This window comes from Pimephales promelas, chromosome 4 (genome assembly GCF_988280905.1).
Source record: "Pimephales promelas chromosome 4, fPimPro1.hap1.1, whole genome shotgun sequence".
NCBI classification, from domain to species: domain Eukaryota; kingdom Metazoa; phylum Chordata; class Actinopteri; order Cypriniformes; family Leuciscidae; genus Pimephales; species Pimephales promelas.
The window spans coordinates 33,114,883-33,138,146 of NC_142772.1; the positions used below are offsets into that span (position 1 = coordinate 33,114,883).

Sequence of the window (23,264 nt, forward strand, 5' to 3'; positions counted from 1 at the left end):
ATTATAAAGACAAGTCCTTTCAAAAACAGTATGGCCACCAAATTTATAGCACATGAAGACCTCTCTCTCATGACAATAGCTCTGTGGGAAGCACATATGACTTTAACCCCAGAGGGATCCATGATCCACCACAGTTACAGCAGCAGCTAACCATTGGCCTCTTTCTGCACGCAGGTGAAATACATAATGGAGTTGACCTCAATTTAGCATATAGCCCCAAAAGCGAGCAGTATAGCTTTTTCCGTGGTGATTTTTTGCCCTTTATGTTTAACAGATTGACTTTTAAGATCATTAATGAAGATGGGTTGAGACCCTAATGTCACAAAGAGGACAGAAGGAATAGAGAGACTATGCAGTCACAGATCCCTGACCTACAGATCAAAATCATGTTTAAACATCTATGACTGAGAGTGGGGTCCCACAGGTCATCATTTACTCAGTTGTTATTTCTTATTCTTTTCCTTTAGCGTTTATCCCGTATAGTAGCAGGGTCCACTTTTCTGGATCGCTGGCACCATGTTATACGATCAACGGTTGTCATGTCATCCCAGTTATTTTCAGGAAATACAAAAAGAGATGTTCAAGGAAGGCTTGTTTTTTATTATTATTATTTTGCTTAGTTAGGCTTGAAATTGGAGACAAGAATTACGAAATTGATATATTTTGATATCATAAAAACAATTCAAGTAAAAATAACTATATTGTGGTATATATTGTTATAGTGAAATACAATTTTTGGTCATTTCCCCCACCCCTAAATTATAACCTCATAATCGCCCAGTCTTAAAAACAGTTAAAGCATTAAGTCATTATAACACATGACGTTCTGTAAATCTGTTTTGCAATATCTGTTTTGTAAAAAAAGTGTTTTTCAAATAAATTTGATTTGACTTTTGTAATATCAATTTTGCTAAAACTGTGTGAGGAACAGACTGTTCCTGGATGCTAATGAATAAATTCAAAAGTTGTATGATCCTTTTATTCTACTTTCTCATATTTTGACAATTAAAATTGCTATTTACTTTAATTGTATAAAAGTGCTGCTCAAACATTCTAACTGAGATCTCAATTTGTGTTTCACTGAACAAAGATGCAATACAGGGTCGAAATGACATGAGGGTGAGATGAAAAAGTTGAATGGACAAAGGAGTAATAAAAGTATTTGATCTGTTCTAGAGTAAATAGCTTCACAGGAAGCATTGTTTCAATTCAAATGAATGTTTATGTAAATACAATAGATTCTTAACAAGAAAATTTACTTTTATATTCATTAGAATTTTAAAGGAAGAGTTTTAAGGGGATATTTCACCCAAAATGTAACTGCATTTACTTACCCACATGACATTCATGATTCAACATTTAAGATTGTTAACCAACATAGCATGCTGTTTCTTAAAGGGTTAGTTCACACAAAAATGAAAATTCTGTCATTAATTATTCACCCACATCATGCTCATGTTGTTCCAAAACTGTAAGACATGTGTTAATCTTCGTACCAAAAATTAAGATATTTTTGATGAAATCCAAGAACTTTCTGAACCAGCCAGCAGCAACGTCATTGCCACTAGTTTCAAGGCCCAGAAAGGTAGAAAAGACATTGTTAAAATAGTCCATGTGACTACAGAACAGACTACAGATTACAACCTTAATTTTATGAAGCGATGAAAAATACTACGCTGTTCACGTGAGCACCATAATTCATGCGTGTGAAGCTGGCCAATACTGAGCCGGCATTCTGACGGAGAACCCGGAAGTGCAGCACTGCGTTTACAACGTGAACAGCGTTAGAGACCGACATGGAAGAAAGGAAATAGTTGAATAAAGTCATTATTTTAGCTTTTCTTTTTCACACAAACAGTATTCTCATTGCTTCATAAACTTAAGGTGTAACCCAATGTAGTCACATGGACTATTTTAAAAATAGCCATTTCTCAATACCAAGTTCGCAATCTTCGGACTTGCGTCCTTGGTAGTTCGGACTGGCCAAGTACGACTCAAGAGAACAAACTCCCGAGGACGAGAGGACGCAAGTCCGGTTATTCTGCAAATGGAACAGAGCGCACTTGATCGCGTCACTCAGCACGCTCTGGCTACTCTGGTTAACTCTTTAATATATATTTTAGGCAACAATAAAACGAAATATGCTAAAACTATGCTTCTTTTCGTCAACAAATAAAACGAAATGTTATAAAACACCACTCTGCCTCTTTTAATTTAAAAAAAAAATCTTGTGGCCATGTGGTTCAGGCAACGTGTACATTGATTATCTTCACTGCGTATATTAATAACAAAATGAACATGATCTTTTTGTTTTCATTTTAAAAATATGAAACATTATTGATTTTTATTGACATACAAACAGAGACAGCTGTGATTTTATTTTATTGTTCATATAGTGAAGATAATGTAAAAAATAAATAAATATAAGTACATAAAATAAAATGACAAGCCTCTTTCTGTTAAATGATCAATAATATCTAGCCTAAAAGGTATAGAAGCTACAATGAGAAATAAGGCAAACAATTCAAACATAAGCTTTCTAATAGGCTACAAAGTTAAATAGCCAAAATATATAAAGATATGAAACTTCACTTGCCCTCAGCCAAAACGATTTTTTGCCATGCATGGAACACACTATAGTTTAATGAGACCAAAGATAGAATTATACACAAGACGAATTATATGTCAAGTTTATCCACTAGACGAGACATCAGAGCCAGCGGCAAACCTCAGAAGCACTAGCCGCGGAAAAGCTGTTCCAGTCGGGGTTGATGAGCACTGGGTGCCGATGAAGGCTTGGATGTCACAACTCCGAAAACGTCAGATACATTTTTTAAAGAGGCGCTATATTTATAAATAAACTACAGATTTGAGATTTAAACAGCCACATTCTCGCCTAAAATTACATTTCATGACACACTAACAGTAGTATTTTGATATGACGCAGATTTTCTCTTCTGCTATTGACACTTGCTTGTTGGTGCAAGATGCTTTCTAGGATACCTGGCTATCTCAATTCCACACAAGTCACCACTCGATGCTAGGGATGGGCAATGATTAATCGCGATTAATCGCATCCAAACTAAAAGTTTGTGTTTGTTTACATAATATATGTTTGTGTAGTGTGTATAATTAATTTGTATATATAAATACCCACACATGCATGTATATATTTAAGAAATATGTGCATGCATATATTTTATATATATTTATTCACAACTAATATTATAATTAATATTATATTAATTATCTGGACATCACCATGCTTACCCAATCTTAGCCATTTAAGAGCCAAATTGTTTGCCAGATTTTAATTATCAAAAGTGATTGCCAATTTAAACGCTTTAATGACATTACAAAATAGCCAAGGCTAATTACCACCATACCGGTAGATCTGACACCAAATAAATTCAACTTTATAAATAAGCCTGTATCCATTGCGAACATATTTTATTATTAGTCTTAAAATGTCCATAACATAAAATCATTGTTGAGCCACAACATTGTCAACATACCATAGTTTGACTTGTACTGTGCTGCACTAATTTCTAAAGACAGTGGCGGCGACTATGGCAGCGACTAGCATCTTGAGCTCAAACAACGCTGAGAAAGCTAACTACGAGAGAGTTGGACCAAAGCAACCTTATGAAAGTGTGAATTACAGAAGATATACTTAGTGTACGAATGACACAGGAATCGTGCCATAAAGTTAAGAGAGTGGTTAAGGAGAACTACTTAGCGATAAGAACGTTTTGGGGAACCGGGCCCTGGGCCTTAATAGACTATGGAATGGATCTATGGGAGGGTAGAAAAGTCAAAAAATTATCTTAATTTTGTGTCCCAAAGATGAACGAAGGTCTTACAGGTTTGGAATGACACGAAGGCGATTAATTAATGACAGAATTTTCATTTTTGGGTGAACTATCACTTCAAATTTACATAGGGTTTCCCACAGAACAAAAAGAGTGGAAAGAGGAATGCTTTCTGAGGAATTCTGATGTTAGATTTCAGATGCATCCAGCAAAAGCCTGTCAGAATTACCTCTAGGAAAAAAAATGTGGGTGCTAATATACAATAATGATTAATGGCTTAATGGTAAACAAAACCTCCTGTCCGCCTGCATTAACAACGTGCCAGCGTGTCAGAATAATCTCAAAAGGGTTTGGAGCATTTCCCACCCACACACAGAAAACAAACACACAGGCTTTGGACAAAAGCACACTGTTATATACACAAAATGCATATTTATAAGGCGGTGAGGAAAAAAAATATGCATCAGAGAACAGAGGCCAAATAGTTATTTTACTTGAAACAAAATGTCAAAAACCATTACACCTGTCACTTTAAAGCATAACATCAACTTAAGATAACTTCTGAATGCATTCTAAAAGCAGATAAAAAAATACAAAGACTACAAACAGATAAAAAAAAAACATACAGCAAATTTAAACAGGTCAAAGAGGAGAGGGTATTCCCAGTGAGACTCAGCTGCATGTCAAACAGGAAGTTGATAGCTCAAAGCGAGAGAGACATCATCTACAAGAATGTTACTTTTTTCATTTAGTAAAAGTCAGCCACAGGCGACTGTGATGTCTCAACCAAATCATGCTACAAAACAGCTCTACCCAGACACAAACCACCACACAAATATACAATCTATTGTTTATTGTATCTTACATACTGTATATTGCACGTTTATGTGGCTGGAGTTGTTGCACTGGACGTTTAGGGATCGATTGAACCTAATCTTTGTCCATCTTAAAGAGGAACCTGCTTCAAACTTGTAGCTGGGGGTTACTGAGAGCATTCGACAAAGAAAGCCCAGTTTAAGTTGAGCATTGCTTTAACCGCAATGAGTTAATGAGTATGTTGCTTTAACCGACCCAAGTGGAAAGTCATGGGGCGATGTGCTTATGCAGCATTAGAGTCTGCAGGGAGATCAAATGCAAAGAGGATTCTTTATTAATCTGTGATGGGCTGTCATATGCTGACACTAGCTCATGTTCATTTCGTAATAAATGATAGTTGATATGGTAGCTTCTGTTACTGTATGTTCATTTGGAGGTGTCACTGTTCTAATTTGAATATCAAGCAAGCGGTTAGCGTATGAACAAAAGTGCTGTAGTGGAAAATATGTCACGTGTCAAAGAGTTTGATATGACTCTGGGTGTGCACCAAAGCAACAATGACAAGCTAAACTGAGAGAAAAATTTTTTTCAAAAGATTTTCACAAAACATATATAAAATCTGCACAGAGAATTTTTCATAGCCACTACGGTCAAGTGTAGCCTTCTGCGATAAGATGAGATATCTTGGACAGAAAAAAGAGAGTGTATGGGCAATGCTATCAAAAACATGACATATAAACACAACGACGCTTTCATGCTTGTTCATTATATACTACTCGACCCTGCAAAAATAAATCATGCAATGTGAACCAAACAAATAAAGCTTCCAAAAAGAAAAAAAAAAGATATTCTCATCACTGTTAGGCTATTACAACAGGGAAATGTAAAGCCTGTTCTCTCATATAGTAAATTGTGCCAGTATTATTAAGAGAGAGAAACTCACATCCCTTAATGAAATATGACGCAAGAACAGGATAATTTAGTATAGTACAGTCTTGCGTTAAAAAAAAAGCTCTTTTAAAGTGTCCTATGTGACAAACAGTGGTAGTGGGGCAACGTAACCTGATGCGCACTGTTTCAACATGAACATTTTGTCTCACTGAGGAAGTAGAAAACAGGTTTCTCAAGTTCTATAATGCTGGTCACTGGTAAATTATCTAGCTCTTTATCTCTTGAAACAATATTTCTCTTTCAAAGGAAGCTATGCCCTGCACATGCCTTTGAGCCAAACTCTTCTGAGTGTGGGAGCTGGTTGCTTATAACGAGGGGTGTCTGAATCTGAAATCCTGCAGGACGAGAACACTTGCATCTCAGCAGGCCCATAATGCTGGTGCACTAAGACACCTCAACAGAAGGTTTTCCATTCGAAGGCTCCTGGCCAGGTATATTACAGAGCGCCAATCACTTTGGATTTGCCTGAAATTCAAACTAAGGGTAATAAAAGAGGGAGAATGGAAAATGCCGGGCTCATTGGTCATAATGTCCCACCTCATAAAAGAGAGCCAGGCTGAACAGATATGACTTCATTAGACTATACATTACCAAACTATCTATGAAAACAAGATTTGTGTCCCCTCAAAGTCAGAATTATTTATAGCAAAACCTTTGAACAGAGCATTTCAAGTTTATTCTTAGTAAAAGTCCAAAACTTAGAGACACTGCAACATAATTCATGATTTCGGAGATCTCATCAGCAATGTAAGTTACTCCACTGTGGACCTAACCATGCATCTCATCCTCTCCCTCTATTTCTTATCATAATAAGGGAGACAAAAGCCACCTATCGTAAAGAATAACTTTCTTCCGCTGTAGGAAACGCGTGTTCTGCGTATGATCAACTCTAGCACCTGTAAACACTTGTAAACACTGCCAGGTAAATACATGATAGGTTACTCACCGTTAGGTCCATATTTTTCAAAATTATTTTTCACTTGTTCCAGCGTGAGTCCAGTGTTTTCGTTCACACCGAAGTTTGCTAAAACTTCTGATGTAGATTTAGTGTGGGCGTTTTCCATCTCGAGGAACTGTTTACTACGAGCACTTGAACGGCATGTATTTGTGACAAATGATACCGAGATTACGGACGGGCTGTGAGAAGTGGCTAAATTTCCACCGAGGTGCTTTCAGACCGCCAAGCGGAGGTGGTAGTCTGCGCAGACGTCCACCTGCCCCTTCTGCAAGCCGTCGGTTTGAGCCCGTGAAGCTGTTGTGACTGTGTGACTGTGTGAGTGAGCCCGAGAGATATGAATGAGCGTGCTCGCGCTCCGCGTCCTCTGTCTGAAGGTGCGCGAGGTTCCCGCCTCTTTTTCCATGAGCTCGCGCTTGTTTGAGCAGTGAGCACCGTTCGCGAACGCTTATTGGCTCGCGTTACCTGTGTGTGTGTGTGAAAAAGAAAAACCGCCGTAAACGAGAACTGCAACTGCGCCAAACTAATTTCCGTGTGAGAAGGAGAATAAAACGTTGTGCAGTTTGTCGTGGATGAAGGAAGCTATCACAGTGACTTTAAGTTCCTCCGAGCGCGTCATCTGTGGGCTTGTCAAACCGTCACAGCTCAAACTTGTGTCAATATTGCCTCTGAGTAATGTGACTTATCTAGAATATTAACCATTAACTTGCTGTTGTTGTATGAAATAAAAGTATCTGCATTGCAGTAATTAAAACTTGACATCTACAAATTACGTTTACCTTTTGCTTATTAAATGCATAGAGCAACGTTACACTGTTAATGCGAGGAATAGCTAGATCGAAACTTAGGTGTAAGCATTGAGAACTGTCTTAATAGGAAAACACTATTATCGCTGTCGGTACAGATTAAGGGGAGATGGATTTAGAACAAGGTGCTCCAGTTCTTTCCTGGCGTAGTTTCTCATCTGTCCCTGTGCAATGTCTATATATAGAAAATATACACTACTAAACTCATGTTAAAACAAGAAACTTTATAGGTTACATCATCCTTGCCTGCAGAAGTGATAGGAGATCTTTGGTGTAAATGAGGTAATAATAGTTAGGTCAAAGCTGGCATCACAAATGAGACTGGCAGCCCATCTGGCTTGGCTTTTCACCTCTCAGACTGTTTTCACATTGGTTTGATTGCTTGGTCTAAACCTGAGTTCATTCCACTAACCTCCCCTCGCTGGTCTCTTTTCATTCACCCCAACCCCAAAGCCAATTTCATTGGGAAACTTAATCATGCTGTCGTCTAGAAAATTTCACCCTGCGTTGATTCAGTTCTGAGTTTAGAAATACAGTATGGATAGTGACAGGAAGTATAATGCAATTTATGAGGAAGTACCAATGCCATAAAGTTGGGATTAGGACAGTGGTTCTCAAACTTTTTGTCTTCAAGGCACAACAACAAAATTTACAAATTTGCAGTTAAACAAAGTTCTAAATGAATTTTTACTGAAATTAGGGGTGTTCGTAGATTAAATAAGTAACTAAAGTAATTATATTTAAAATAATTAAATTCCAGAAGATTAAAGGTGAATTAAAATAAGAATTATTGATGTTTAGTTGTTTTAGATTATTTCAAAGCTTGTTTTGTCTTATTTTTAAACATATTAATTAATCTTGAGAGTCCCCCTCAAAAGTTTGCTGAAGACCCCTATAGTGGGCTCTGACCCCCACGTTGACAACTAATGGGTTAGGGATTCGTATTTTTTAGCTTTGTGTAGGCAATCAGCACATTAAAGTATGGGAAAGTCTTTTTGAAACTTTGATTTAATTTTTTCACAAAATGTGTCAAAGCTCTCCAAAACATTGCACACTGAGCACACCTGCTGGTTAAAGGCATGCAAAATTAAATGTAATGTTATTTCAATGTAATTTCCAGTAAATACCTATAAGTAATCCCAAAATACTTTTGAGAAGTACCGGTTACACAAGTAAAAGAGAGGGTACGCTACGGATGAAAATATAGACGTGCACTGGTCATATACAGATGTTCATAGTTATGCTACCACAGAGTAATACTGTCTTAACAAACCTTCTCAGAGAGTACTACTGACGATACCCTACTTTAAATCCACTGCCACTAGAACACAATGTGCTTTTGAGGACTATATTTATCTCAAAATGGCCCAGGTCTCTTTCCACCTATCCAGGTCATAATCAGCTTCCACTAAAGTACAGGAGCTCTGTTTAGACACAAGCTTTGTGTGCTGATCTGGGTCCAGCTGTCAACATTGAAAACATCATGTTTTATCATTATGTTCAGAATGTCAAAAGCCCTTTACTCAACTTCTGGTTTTTCATAAACTTAACTTGAAAAGAGCCTACTTTAGTCATCATTGTCGTACCAGTTTTCAGACCACTTTCTGCATTTGATCAATTCAGATATTGACTCCCTTGTTGACTCCACATAGAGTTGGATAGATAGATATTTTCTTGGGTAGAGGCTGCTTGAGGCATCATGCTAATACAAATTGATGGACAGGATTGTCTTGTTGGAATGTTAATAGGACATAATTCACATCAGTTGCCACTTCCCATTTCCAATACATGCAGGTTTAGCATCAGGGTGGGATGTGTCTCTTTCAGGCTTCTGTATATTAAATGACTTAGCATGAAGCTGCAGAAATCTCATTCAGTTGACAGTTGCAATAGGACAGTGCTCTCCTTTGTCAATTCTTAAAATGTAACCTTTGTGATGAAGAAAGCTCTCATAAACATTGATAGCAAACGTAAGGTTTGATGTGTGCAGTTTATTTGACCACGCGATTTCACCATGGACATTCACATAAAATCAGTGTGTCCATTATATATTTGTCATCAAACTTAATCTACCCTCCCCCTAAATGAGAAAAAAAGAAGGGAAATCCTTGAATGCCAAAGTCCTTACGGAAAGGAAATCCTTCCCCCTTTTCCCTTACTATTTTACCACACTGGCGTACAATGGATGTCTGTGCGAGTTACAGTTTCAGACACCGAATTTTCCACTCGGGTTTGTGAGCCTCCCAGCAGCAGTTGCCTTCAAGCCTGGCTGGTCTCACCTTCACTTTGCATTATGGAAATCAGTTAATAAATACGCTTAATTTTTTTTTTTTTGTATACCATATATACATACATTGTTTCTATAAAAAATGATCTTCTCTCTCTCTCTCTCCATTCTGCTCCTTTTTTCCTGTGTAAAGATATGAATCCACGAATCCACCAGTATGCCATTGCCATCAATATTAAAGATATATAATAAAGGCAAATTATTGTTATAAAATAAAAGAAACAGTAGGCCTAAGTAATAAGTGACATCATTTTAAGTCTCAGCATTTTGCGGCCGCTGTAATATCTGCTACAGGCACAGTATATGCGGTACCTTCATTGACTTTGACTCAAGGAGATCTGGAGTGAGACTAACTCCCAGACTGCAGCAGCTGCACCTGACAGAGAGAAAGAATGAGAGAGAGAGAGAGAGACTGTGCCTGTGCTAGCATCCCCTACACTCCGTACACTCCGTCCCAACCAAATACAACACACTTCATCATCCTTTCTCTCTTCCTGTTACACACACAGACTCCAAGCACATTACATCTGTGACGCAGTAGTCATTTCACAGTACCAGGGGATGCCAATGCGCCGTCTGCTAGTCTGCCTGACGGGAATAAAAGATGAGGGGGGGAGGTTTGTCTGAATTGCAGAGTTACAATTAAGTGTAATCCAATCATATTTAAAATTTTAGCCAATCAGAGCTCAAAACCAAAGAATGTTTTTGAGTAACACAATGAAGTAATGAGAATCTAGAGAGAAGAATTAATTTCTTCTTCAGTTATTTTAACATTGCCTGATGAAAAACTGTATTTTATCAGGGATGATATTTTGAAGTGTGGCTCTTGTGCAAATATCTTTCTTATTACTTGCACAAAAGAATCACACAATCAGTGCTTTGCCAATCTTCATATCAGTCATCGCCTAATGGAATCAAACAGCCTGTAATGAACCAATTACTATGCAGTGAAAGTTGTTGACTGTTAAAATGCCAGTCAGCCATTGGCCTATTCAAGTGATATCAATAAACATAAATTTTGCTCTCATTTCATTATGGTAATATTATTCATTTCAGTCCATTTCAAGTGGCATTATTTCCCAGAAGCTACTGGTTTCTGGAGGTAGAGGAAGTAAAGAACGTTTACAAACAAATATGAATAAACATTTTATGCCCCAAATATGTAGCTTCCAAATGTGACAGTGATTTCATGTCATCACCCCCATGTCATCCAATCTGTCTTTCTTTCTTCAGTCGAAAAGAAATTAAGGTTTTTGATGAAAACATTCCAGCATTTTCTCCATATAATGGACTTCAATGGGAACCAAACAGTTCCAGGTACAAATGAGAGTTTCAGTGCAGCTTCAAAGGGCTGAAAAGTCAAAATTATGACGTCAATTAAAACAATTCTGACAAAAAATGAGATTCCTTTAAAAAGTCAAAATACGATTCCAGATGATGAATAAGGGTCTTATCTAGCGAAACGATCCCTCATTTCAAAAATAAATAAAAAAATTTACGTTTTATAAGCACAAATGCTCGCCTTGCTCTCTTCTGTGATGAGCGTTCGTGACTCTCCTGTTCGAACTCGTTCATCAAAATGAACAAATATTTTTTTCGAGTCATGACTCGAAGGGTCCTAGATAAGACCCTTATTCATCGTCTGGTGTTGTTTAAAGCCCTTTGAAGCTGCACTGAAACTCTCATTTGGACCTTGAACCATTTGGTTCCCATTAAAGTCCATTATATGGAGAAAATCCTGGAATGTTTTCATCCAAAACCTTCATTTCTTTTCAACTGAAGAAAGAAGGACATGGACATCTTGGATGACATGGGGATGAGTAAATTATCAGCAAAAGTTTTTTTTTTTTAAAGTGAACTACTCCTTTAAGCTGCTGTGCATTGAAAAAAATAAACGAACCGAGAGAGAGAATAGACAGTCAGACTCTGACTGTAAAGTAAGAGAGAGAAAACCAAATTGTATCACATAGATGAAGTGGGAAAAGGGCTCAGGAAAAAATAAAAGAGTTCAGCCAGGCAAAATGAGGGATGCAAAAAGAATGTGTGAATGAAAAGTGCAGAGAGAGAGAGAGAGAGAGAGAGATTGAACTGGAGCTGGTGTCATTGATAACTCGGCTCCTACTGACAGAACAGCCCGGTGGTAAAGAAAAGGCTTAGGTAGTTATCGATTTTGAGAGCAGGCTGGTCTTAATTTACAAAACCAAAGCTGCTTAAGCTGGCCAGTGTTTTTTTGTTCTTTTTTTTTTTTTTTGGTGTGAACAAAGGCACACTGCACTACCGAATAAATGCAGAAGAAGAAAGGCAAAAAAGGTCTTTCAGAAACAGGCCGAGAGACTGATAAAAAGAGCAATGAAATGCAGCACACTCACTGGGCAACTAAAATAAATGCAACTGAAACATGAATTCATTCTGAATGAATCCTGATCACTTCAGAATTAAATGTACAATTTAACATCAAACATACAATTGTGTCTTAAAATGGCTTTTACTAGCCCTATTGGTTGAGATGCCACTCATCTCCCAAGCCTTGTTGTGTATCACCTTAGAGCAAGTTCGATTAGATGAACAAATGTCATATCAACAGTCAAAAAAAAGTTTAATTATCTCAAAAATGATTTGTTAAGTTGGCTATATATAACAATAATTTGTATTTCTATTGCACCTTTCACAAAGGCAAGGACGCTTCACAACAACTGGAGCTAAATCAAAAGAATTCCAAAAGAAAGAATGTACACAACAGAAATAAATAAAAATTTATTTACAAATGTGCCCATGGTCAGTCATATTTTACATACTTTTCCTGACTCGTGAAATATGAACATTTCATGTTAAAGCTCCAGAGTTTTAAAATTACAAACGTAGTAAAATGAATGTCTATATTCATCTCCCGAGGTATCTAATTAGACTTAATTTCTGTGTGACTGAAAACCTTGAGACTTATAGTGCAGAAGTCATCAGCTTATCTTGCAATGCTCCAGAGACTGGGACTTATAGGAAACAGATCTGACTCTCTAATTGCACTCTACCTCCATTTGATTACCTGCCCTATGAGCAGAGCACGCTCACATGGGTGACTGATCTTCAAGTTCCCCCTTGATGAAGTACCCAAAGGAGAGATCATGTCCAAGTGATTAGTGAATCACACTCTGGCTTTTGAAACAGAGAATGCACCTGTCAACTTGTTTGGTTCAAGGATCACCATGCTTTCTCTTAAAATGCCTCTAAATTTCTCTTAGTCTCGATTTTAATTTGATGTATACTATTTTGTCACTTGCTTCCTTTATCCTGTTTTCATATTTTTTCTCTCCCTCTCTCTATCTCTCTTACGAGCACTCCTTCAGTCATATAATGTATAATAAGGAACCGACTGCCACTTCAGTTAATGTCTTTTCGTTTTTCTTCAAGGTAACCATTAAGGAGGGACCCGGCATTTCAAGGCTATACCGATATCCAGGTCACGATTCTTTACCCTCTCCCCTTATAACCACAAAAACAGGTCTTTTCAAAAAAATTTATTTACTTTTTATCCCTGAGGTCCACTTATACAATGTTGCAACAAAGACATTCATTATTTAGATTCCAGATTCATATAACCTTTTCCAATGTTCTCTAAAAAATGCTTTTCGGAACCACGTTAGGTAAAAAAAGTAAATGTGAGTTGTCATATTGTATTAATATTGCCTAAATATCATATTTTTTTCATTGTGGGGGAAGTTTTGAGTTTTGAAAATCACAGTATGTTTTTTTTTTATAAAACAACTCTCTTTTATCTCACAAGAGCAAGGAAATAGTTGCTTAACATATGACCCCTTTAATGATGCAGCTCATCTATTTATAAATCAGTCAGATAGCAGCACATGTCTACAGCACTAATTCTCCGTAAGATGACTGAGGCAGCAGATTTCACCGTAAAGGGATAATTCAGCCAATAATAAAAAGCGATTTACACACTCAAAAGTGATTTACACACGTTTTCCCCCCTCATAGCGTATATTACTGTTCAAAAGGATGGATGTTTTTTGAAAGAAATCTCTTTTCTCACCAAGGATGAGTTTATTTGATCAAAAATAAAAAGACTTATAATGTCAAAAATATTTTAACAATTTAAAACAACTTTTGAAAAGCTGAATATATGTTTATCCAGTGTTCAAGAAACATGTTGAGAACAGCTGCTTAATACTTTTATGGAAATCTTGATCCACTTTTTTCCCTGTTCTCAGAATAATAAGAAAGCATAACTTCAGTCCCTAAAGACTAAGAATAGAGAATGGTTTGGATTTAGAGATCTAGAGAGTTAGATGTGAAACATCTCGGGCGGATGTGAGCTCTATCCAGCGGCAGATCTGGTCCTCTGGGATGTGTCATTCTCTTGCCCGTATGACTTTTTTTTTTTTTAAATGGTTGAGGCCTGCACTGAGATTGTGATAAAACAAAGATAAAATTTAAGACGTGCTACAGTGTTTGTAAAATGAGAATAGTTTTTCCTGGTAGTTTTGATCACAGTGTCATATTCTACATTGCCTCAAATGACTAACAGTATTTAGTAAACCTTATTTCAAATGAAATAATTCTGGAGGGAGGAGATGAGTTGATGTTATAACTGACCTAAGATAAATATCACTTCATCTTAATTTTGTTGTTTCCATCATGACCATGAGAAGAAGAAAAAAATAACTGCACTTTGTCTAATTCCCATTATTAAAATAGAATTAGGAATGTCAAGGCAGAAGGCCCAGACTGCTCTCTTCATTTATCAGGGGTCTGGCAGCATATGTTTTAAATGCTGCAGAGAGGAAATGTCAAATGAGCAGCCCTCCGCACCTTATCAACAGGAAGTGAAGAGAAATTTTCTCCATCACACACCATGCCTTTGAATCCCTTTTCTCAGAGAAACACATACACACATGTACAGCAGAAATTTCTTCTCTGTGAGGAAGGTACAGATCCAGCTCTGCTATCTATAACCAGACTGATGATGCAACTTTTATAACTGTTATACAATTCTCCTGTCATCCCCATTCAGAGCCATCTTTATGGAGGCTGTGCAATTTATAAATAATGCCAAGATTAAAATATTTTTTTAAAGGGTTATTTCACCCAAAAATGAAAATTCTGTCAGTATTTACTCACCCTCATGTTGTTCCAAACCCCGTAAGACCTTCGTTCATCTTCAGAACACAAATTAAGATATTTTTGATGAAATCTGAGAGCTGGATCACTCCTCCATACTAGTCCATAGGCTTTTTGAGGGATTGAAACTTGCCGTCCTCGAAAAGTTATCAAATACATCGTTAAAATAGTCCAAGTGACCAGTGGCTAAAATTTGACATGAGCCACCTACATAAAAGAAGGCACTGGAATGCACATTACCAACAAGACCGTAAAACTGAATTTAATTCAAGTCTAACACAACAGTATCTCACGACCAATTCATATGAATTCGTACAAGTGATTTAAAGGTGTCTAATTCTCTGTGAATTCGTACGATTTGTCTAAACCCATGAAAGGTTTAGGGGTGGGGTCAGGGGTAGGTCATTTGTACGAATTCATATGAATTGGGCAACTTGTACGATTTAGCAAAAATTGTATGTGTGAGGTCGCATGAATTAGCGACCTCGTAAAATTCGTATGAATTGCCGTGAGATTGGGTTGTCTAACATGCTTGATGACTTCTTAAGGCCAATTTATACTTCTGCGTCGAGGTTACGCCGTAGTGTACGGCGTAGGCTATGCACATAGTCAACGCCGTCGTGAGCATTTACTGTATACTTCTGCGTTTAGGTCTTGGTTGCTCTGCAGTACTGTATGGGGTTCCATTTCTGCTTTGTGCTTTGTACTACACATTTGTCCTTGTCAACAGTCATTGTCTAGTTGTTTGTAAAACTGGTATATGTGTAGTACAAAGCACAAAGCAGTCGACTCATTTTTGGCACAAATGGAACCCCATAGTTCACTGACTCTTAGCTTCACTGACGCAGTTCACTGACTCTTGGCTTACAGGTCTGTAGATGTTTATTTTGCGCTACAAAGCAAAGAGCTCCTCCCAGGGAGGATGTGATCCTCTGCAAACAGGATTCAAGATTGAAAATCAAACAAAGCTTAGCATGCAAAAGTATGCCAAGCTGAAGATGACATCAGGGAATATTCAAATCACTGTCTAATATTTTTTGTTGTTTTGTTTTCGACAGTTTGTTACAAATAAAGAGTTAAATGATGGTGTAAAGTTAGACAAGGGCAGATATTGATGGACATATATTTGGATGCAATTTCCATCATAAATAAAATGGACTTGTCAGATCTCTCATAAAATAAGATATACATTAGTTAATAAGACTTTATGAAGCCCAAAAAGAAAATAGATAATAATATATAAACTGATAGGCCTATCAAAAGACAATACATCCATTCAGACAAAGCTCACAGAAGGGCAATAACACAATCGATTTACTGGATATTTAAAATCTAGATTTATTGGATCATCATTATATGCTCTGTTATTTGAGAAATTTGGACAGCAGTCTGCTCTACTTGTGATTACAGCTGCAGTGTTTACTGCAATGTTCATTTGTGTCAATAACAGCTATAGTAGCTGTCTGGAAACCCAGGGCAAGATTTGCACGAGCACAAACCCTCTTTTGGCATTAAAAATCTATGATTTACTAAAGGCACTCAGTGAAAAGGACGTGCAGAACATTCCTCTCCCGTCAGTGCTTTATTTGAATTGTTTTCTCACAGACTCACACTATTTTGCCCTGTTTAGTATATCTTGTCCCTAGTGGGTTTTTTTTTTTTTAAAGTCAGGATCCTGGAGTGAAAATTCAACATTCACTCCAATCTGACATGGCTCAAAGGACTACACCATCAACTGACAACAGATGAATTTTCAAGCCTCTAAATGTTAACTCAATTTATTTCAGCTTTGAATTCAATAAGCCAGTTTAAAAGATAGAGTTTCTCCTTAGATGCATGCCAATCACACCTCACAACCATTCACTGTAATCCCTCGCTTGAGGACAAACCTTACCAACTTCAAGTACATAACAAATGTATTTTCAGTATGTGTCTCTGAGTATGTCCTCCATTTTGTGCTATGAATCATGTAATTGTTGTACTAATTTTTTTACAGTGTACTAAGTGTGCTGCTCTCAGCGTTCCGCTTTTGGCATCAGTGGCAGGCGCTCAGTGCGGCATGACATGGAGGTATTCAAGGGAAATGGACCTAATTATGTGTTTTGCAGGCTCAGCCATATTTGGAGAGATATAGTGGTGAGGAAAGTGAAATTCATAATTGATATAGGACCTTTACAGTATAGCCAGGTTTCCATCCATATATTTCAGCCCATTCTCACCCCCAAGGCATCACTTAACTGATGCCTTGGGAAGCATTTGGACATGCTTCAATATCTGACGCTTTAGGCGCCCTTTAGCGTCAGTTAGATGACGCCCTAGGATCGCGTGTACCCTACCCCCACCCCACACCTAAACCTAACCGCGTCCTCTAACTGACGCTTTCCTTTAGCGTCAGTTAGATGACGCCGTAGGATCGCGTCATGTAAGTGACGCTAAAGGGTGCCTAAAACGTCAAATATTGAAGCATGGTCAAAGGTGACGCCTTGGGGTGAGAATGCGTTGTATATTTATATGTGAATTTAGGGGTATCACATAAAAAGGGCAAAATGGGAACAAAATTTAAAACGTTTTTTTTTTTTAAAGTCTTGCTTAAAGTTTCTTATTACGGTATTAGTATTCTGTAAAAAGAAGTGTGCATAAATTACTTTGGAATTACAATTCATATGAACATTAAAAAAAGGACCTAAAAGACTGCCTCAAGTCATGTGACTGAATAATTCACTCAGAAAAGTCATCAGACCAAATCATTATATTACATCTCAAATGTCACACTGGTCATTCTGAAAAGCAAGAGCTGAAGCCTGCCGTCATTGATTGAAACACTGTCACTCAAGACAAGGCATCTGCTGCTTGCTAGGAAACATTACGTTTGTTTATGTGCTCTAAAACGGAAATACTGGTAATATATAGTATACACTATACAGTATATATATATATATATATATATATATATATATATATATATAGTACTTTGTTTAATAAAAAAGCCACGTTTTGTTTTTATGAACGCATGTGATGAAAACGCGCTTTATTTGCAAAATGACATTCAAAATCAAAAAGCACACTAAGTTCAGTTGTCAATCAGTTAAACTTCAAGGGAAAGTTCACCCAAAAATGAAAATTCCTTCATCAATTTCTAGCCCTCATGTCGTTCCAAACCCGTAAGACCAAGACCCGTAATCTTCAGAACACAAAAGAAGATATTTTAATGCCCCTCCATTGATAGTATACGCAACTACCACTTTGACACTTCAAAAAGTTGATGAAGAGATTAATACAGTGGGGCCAAAAAGTATTTAGTCAGCCACTTATTGTGCAAGTTCTCCTACTTAGAATAACAAGAGAGGACACGTACTGGCTTAAGCAGGGAGACACGCCTGGCACTGCAGGATCTGAGTCCCTCTCGGTGTAGTGTGTTACTTATGGTAGCCTTTGTTACTTTGGTCCCAGCTCTCTGAAGGTCATTCATCAGGTCTGTCTGTTTACTTCTGGGGTTTTTGCTCACCGTTCTCATGATCATTTTGACCCCACGAGATGAGATCTTGCGTGGACAGGTGTCTTTTATACAGATAACGGGTTCAAACAGGTGCCAATAATACAGGTAACGAGTGGAGGACAGAAGAGCTTCTACAGGTCCGTGAGAGCCAGAAATCTTGCTGGTTTGTGGGTGACCAAATACTTATTTTCCACCATAATTTACAAATACATTTTTTAAAAATCCAATGTGATTTCCTGGATTTTTTTTTCTTCTCATTTTGTCTCTCATAGTGTACCTATGATGAAAATTACAGACCTCTCTCATTATTCTAAGTAGGAGAACTTGCACAATCAGTGGCTGACTAAATAGTTTTTGGCCCCACGGTATATGGGTCATTCTCATGTTTTTTACACAGCACGTTTAACCTTCTGCAATATTCAATGAGGTTTGTTCTCTTGAGATGAACAACATGAGGGTGAGTAGATGATGACAGACTTTTTGAGTGAAACGCTTTAAGTTTTGAAATGAAATGAATGACGACCGTAAGGTTTCCTTGAATAAACTAGTCTAGTCTTATTGGTAGTAATAAATAATAGTTAATTAGCTGCCGCCGCAACAACACACTTGTGCAAACTTTAATGCAAAAACAGATTTCTTGAAATGAAATATACCACAACACCCCTGCATGCCACAGCTCATGAATAGCCTTCAGCACTGAGGGAGAAGTGAAGCGTTTCTCACAAAATGTGCTGGGCTGCTGACTGTTTTCCATTTCCCAGGAAGAGAAGGAGAGGAAAAAAACAGAGACAGAGACGAGATTTGCTTTGTTCTTTAATAGTTTAGATGAGTTCAGATGCACACACAGCTCAGTGATAAGGGGCAATCAATCTTCATCATCACAGTTGTTCACTGAAATAGCCATCAAAGAGTGCGTCATCGTCATGCCTCATTTGGTCACTCCATCCAAACACCCTCACCCCACAGCATCACGTCACTCTCTCCTCTCTTGCATATCCAGCTGGTTTCTTGTCATGTTTTTTGCTGTCTGTGATACTGAGGCAGTGGGTGGGCTTCCCTTCCTCTCTCCCTCCCTCCCTTTCTGTTATCCAGCACCCATTACCAATGCAGCACCAATGACTCAGCCTGCTTTCTTCCATCTTACACCTCACACACACAAACAAACCAACTCATATACAAACAACTCACTCGACACATGCAAAGCACATGCCCACAGTCACCCTTCTCTCCCACACACACAAATACATGCAAACGCAATTAAAACCCACACATAGCCACTGACCTCACAATCCCTTCAGATCCCTATAATAAGGGCAGCAGATACGTCCAAAACAATTAGCGCCGCTGCTGATTACTTGTATGCACATAGTCATAATAAGCTCACGTAAATGCTACACTTAATCAAACCTACTGATGGCATGACAAGTAGTCACGATGTCAGCTCGCGACTGAGCCACCTGCACACACACACACACACACACTCAAAGTGTGTGGCATCATTCATATAATTGCTACAAACACATTACAACAATAGATGTCCACATAGAAAGTGCAGATCAGGAAAAAGTATGTGAACCCATATGTAACAACAATGGTTAAACGAATAACACACAAACAGTGTTACGTTATTCACAGTGCAAAGTAAAAAAAGGTAGGCTACGTGAAGCCCAAAGCTGAGGACTTTTCCAAAAGAGAATCAGATTCAAATTAATACGAATCAGTTTGCATATTATAAAGGAGCCATGCGGGTTACAGCCTTCATTTGTCAAATATACAAGACACATTGCATAATCGAATATTTGAAAGATTAACCCTTGTGTTATGTTGCGGGTCAATTTGACCCGTTTAGATTTTCTAGTTGTTGGAAATACTGGTTAACCTATATATTTTTTCTTGATATTTTGTGACTTTTTCTCATTTATCCTCATGAACATGCATGCAAAGTTTCAACATGCTGGTGTTTTTTGACATATACAAACTAAATTACTATTACGTTTGTGATGTTCGCGGGTCAGTTTGACCCTCATAGGCAGCTATTCAAAAGCAAGTACAGACACAAAATAAAAACATTTATTTTATGTATGTCAGGGCATCAACTCCAGTTCTAAAGTGTAAGTGTATCTAAAAGTGCTCTAACCCTATAACCAAACTTGAAAAAAGCTAAATAATGGTGTTCAGAATTAATTGCAAATTACAAATGAAAATCTTTGACAGACACAGATAGTAAAATAAGCTCTCATTTTTAAGCTCTCTTGGTGTCTGAAAATCCTACATATAAGGTTTGGTTAAAAGCTAGGTATTTCAAAGGCAGCTTCACAGACCCCAAAAAATAAATAAAAAACATTTATTTGATGTATGTTTTTGTTATGTCTGGTTTCTGTTCATTTTCAAATTTTGTCAAAACAAAACAGTTTTAAAAAATGGTTAAAACACATGTTCATTAAATCATATCTTCAGATATATATTTTTTGGAATATTTGAAAAATGTTGATATTAAAAGTTTACAGTTTGAACCTGAATCTTTGTTGGTTTTCATAGTGTGATTTTTGAGGAATTGTATTGAATCCAATTAGGGTCAATTTGACCCGAACCATAAGGGGTGTACACAGAAATCCAACATAACACAAGGGTTAAATGTGGCTTGAGATAGTGTACATGCATGTTTTTTTTGTGCAAACAATGAATGGTGCACATATAGACAGCTGTTTAGATTATTGACAAAGTTGCTGAAAATCATTATCAAGGTGTGTTAGTCAGACTATGCAAAAACCGGACTGCTAGAATTTCAGTCTGACCTAAACATTTAGCGAAAAAGAGATTTTAAGTTCATGTAAACACACTTAATCCTTTAATCCTTATCCAATTAAAACGTTCCAGAAAAGTGTCCTTAGAAGACATAAAATTAAGATTGAGAGAATTATCTTACTATTACAACTATTACAACAACTGTAAAGGTTAAAAAAGGTACAAGCTTTGGCGTTAATAAATTGAGAATATTAAGCACTGTTGCTACTCATCCCAAGAGTGGGCGTTTTTCTGTGGAATGACAAAATCAAAGTTGTATGTGAGGAAGAAAAAAAAAAGAAAGAATGAAAAATAGGCAAGCACAATATCAAAAACTTATCTCACCTATAATCTATATGGTGGATCAGCTATCATGGTTTTGGAGTTGCTTTGGTGCCTTTAAATTTGGTGCCCTGAATAGCTTGTTATCATCATCATCAGCAAAAAAAAAATGATTCTCTTATTTTTTTTTTTTTAGAATGTTTGCAGTAGAATGTAAGGCCATCTGTTCGCAAATTGAAGCTCAACAGAATTTGGATGAGACAACAGGACAACAACCCAAATCACAGGAGTAATCAACAACAGAATGGCATCAGCAGAAGAATATACGCCTTCCGATGCGGCCCATGACCTCGAAAGCGATTCACACCAGAGATCCAGAGAATATTGCTGAACTGAAACAGTTTTGTAAAGAGCACTGGTGAAAAAGTCCTCCTGACTGATCCACAATTACAGGAAACATTTGCTTGAAGTTATTGGAACCAACAAAGGTCAGCCAGTTATTAAATCCAAGGGTTCACATACTTTTTTCACCCTGAATTGTTCACACTAAAAGTTCAATAAAGACACGAAAAAATGTCATTGCTCGTGTGTTATTTAAGCAGACTTTTATTCTAGATATGGCATGTGTATATGCAATGTATACTATTGAGTTAAAATTTCTTTCTTTCACTGCTAAAAAATGCTGTGCTAGGCTAGCTATGTTTGTTCTTTCTCTTTATATCAGATATGCTGTGCCGAAACATCCCTGTGGAACACAATGGCAGTTGGAGGCTTTAAATAAAACGATGGCCTGATTATGAGAGAGAGGGAGGGAGAATGAAAAAGGGAATGCGGTAGAGAAGGAGGCGCTAACAGGCTGAGCCAAAGATAAAATAAATATTTTGGTTGACTGATATTGCTTATTTTCAGTTGCAAGTGTGAGACACAATAGGGTTTTTGTGTGGACATCCCAAGAAGAAATGAGAGAATGCTACCTTCAAAATGATGGATAGATGGAAGTAAAAATGAAAAGATGATGGAGAGATAATGCCGATTTGCAATGCAAAAGACCTCAGGCATGCAAATAGGCTTATTTGGTAGTAGGGCAGAAGGACACATAGATAAATGGTTAGAGACAAGCTAAAGAACGAGAATGATCAAGCATTCTGGGAAATGTAGTTTTCACATCAACTGCTCATAGCTCAACTGATACAGCATCTCGCTAGCAACACCAAAGATGTGAATTCAATTCCTAAGGAACACACATAATGGTAAAATCAATGTAATGAAAAAAATGGAAACCAATTTACTGTAGCCTAAGTTTGGATAAAAGCACCTGCCAAGTGCATAAATTCCTGTATAGCAACAAAAATAAGTTTAGTTTATTAACATAGTTTAGTTTGATGCTATTTTCACACAACAGGCCTTAATCTACGGACTAATAGAAAATACATAAATTAGTTGCATTGTCTAAGATAGCAGGCTAGTCTCAGGCAGAATCGATTCAACAGGAGAACAAGCACTATATCCATGAAAAGGGTAAATGTGGGATAACATCACTTCTTTTGGATCATAAAGAGACAAATGTTAGAAGCCATTTTCTAAAAGATAGATATTGCAGACAAGCTAATTATAATAATTCTCCAGCGAACAGGACTTGGATAGAAATTTGAAAGTTGCAAAATGACTCATCGTCCTGATTCAGTTCAACACTTTTTGGCAAGCTCCATTTCACTCTCACAAAGGAACAGCCCACATGTGCAAAGTGCTGTACGCTTCAAACAAACAGGTCAATATTGCAACTAATGTTTCAATTTCGTAATTAGCTCTAGTGGAACTGCTAGTTAACCAACACTGTGAGGCAGAGAAGAGCAATGAGCTTGAAAAACCTAGCTAATGCTAATGGCTAATTCATTCACAAGTCATAAACATTTGATGGCCTTGAGAAACAACGCAGCTTAAACGG

General features: G+C 37.3%; 1 protein-coding gene across 2 annotated transcripts in view; it reads right to left on the reverse strand.

Moving 5' to 3' along the window:
- atp2a3 (ATPase sarcoplasmic/endoplasmic reticulum Ca2+ transporting 3) overlaps nt 1-7,117 on the reverse strand; it is a 67,375-nt gene extending 60,258 nt beyond the window's left edge. For both annotated transcript variants that reach the window (XM_039675203.2, XM_039675204.2), the window contains exon 1: nt 6,526-7,117. In XM_039675203.2, the coding sequence (XP_039531137.2) occupies nt 6,526-6,643 (118 nt within the window). In that variant the 5' untranslated portion in view covers nt 6,644-7,117. The remainder of the gene's footprint in view (nt 1-6,525) is intronic.
- Nucleotides 7,118-23,264: the final 16,147 nt, after the last annotated feature.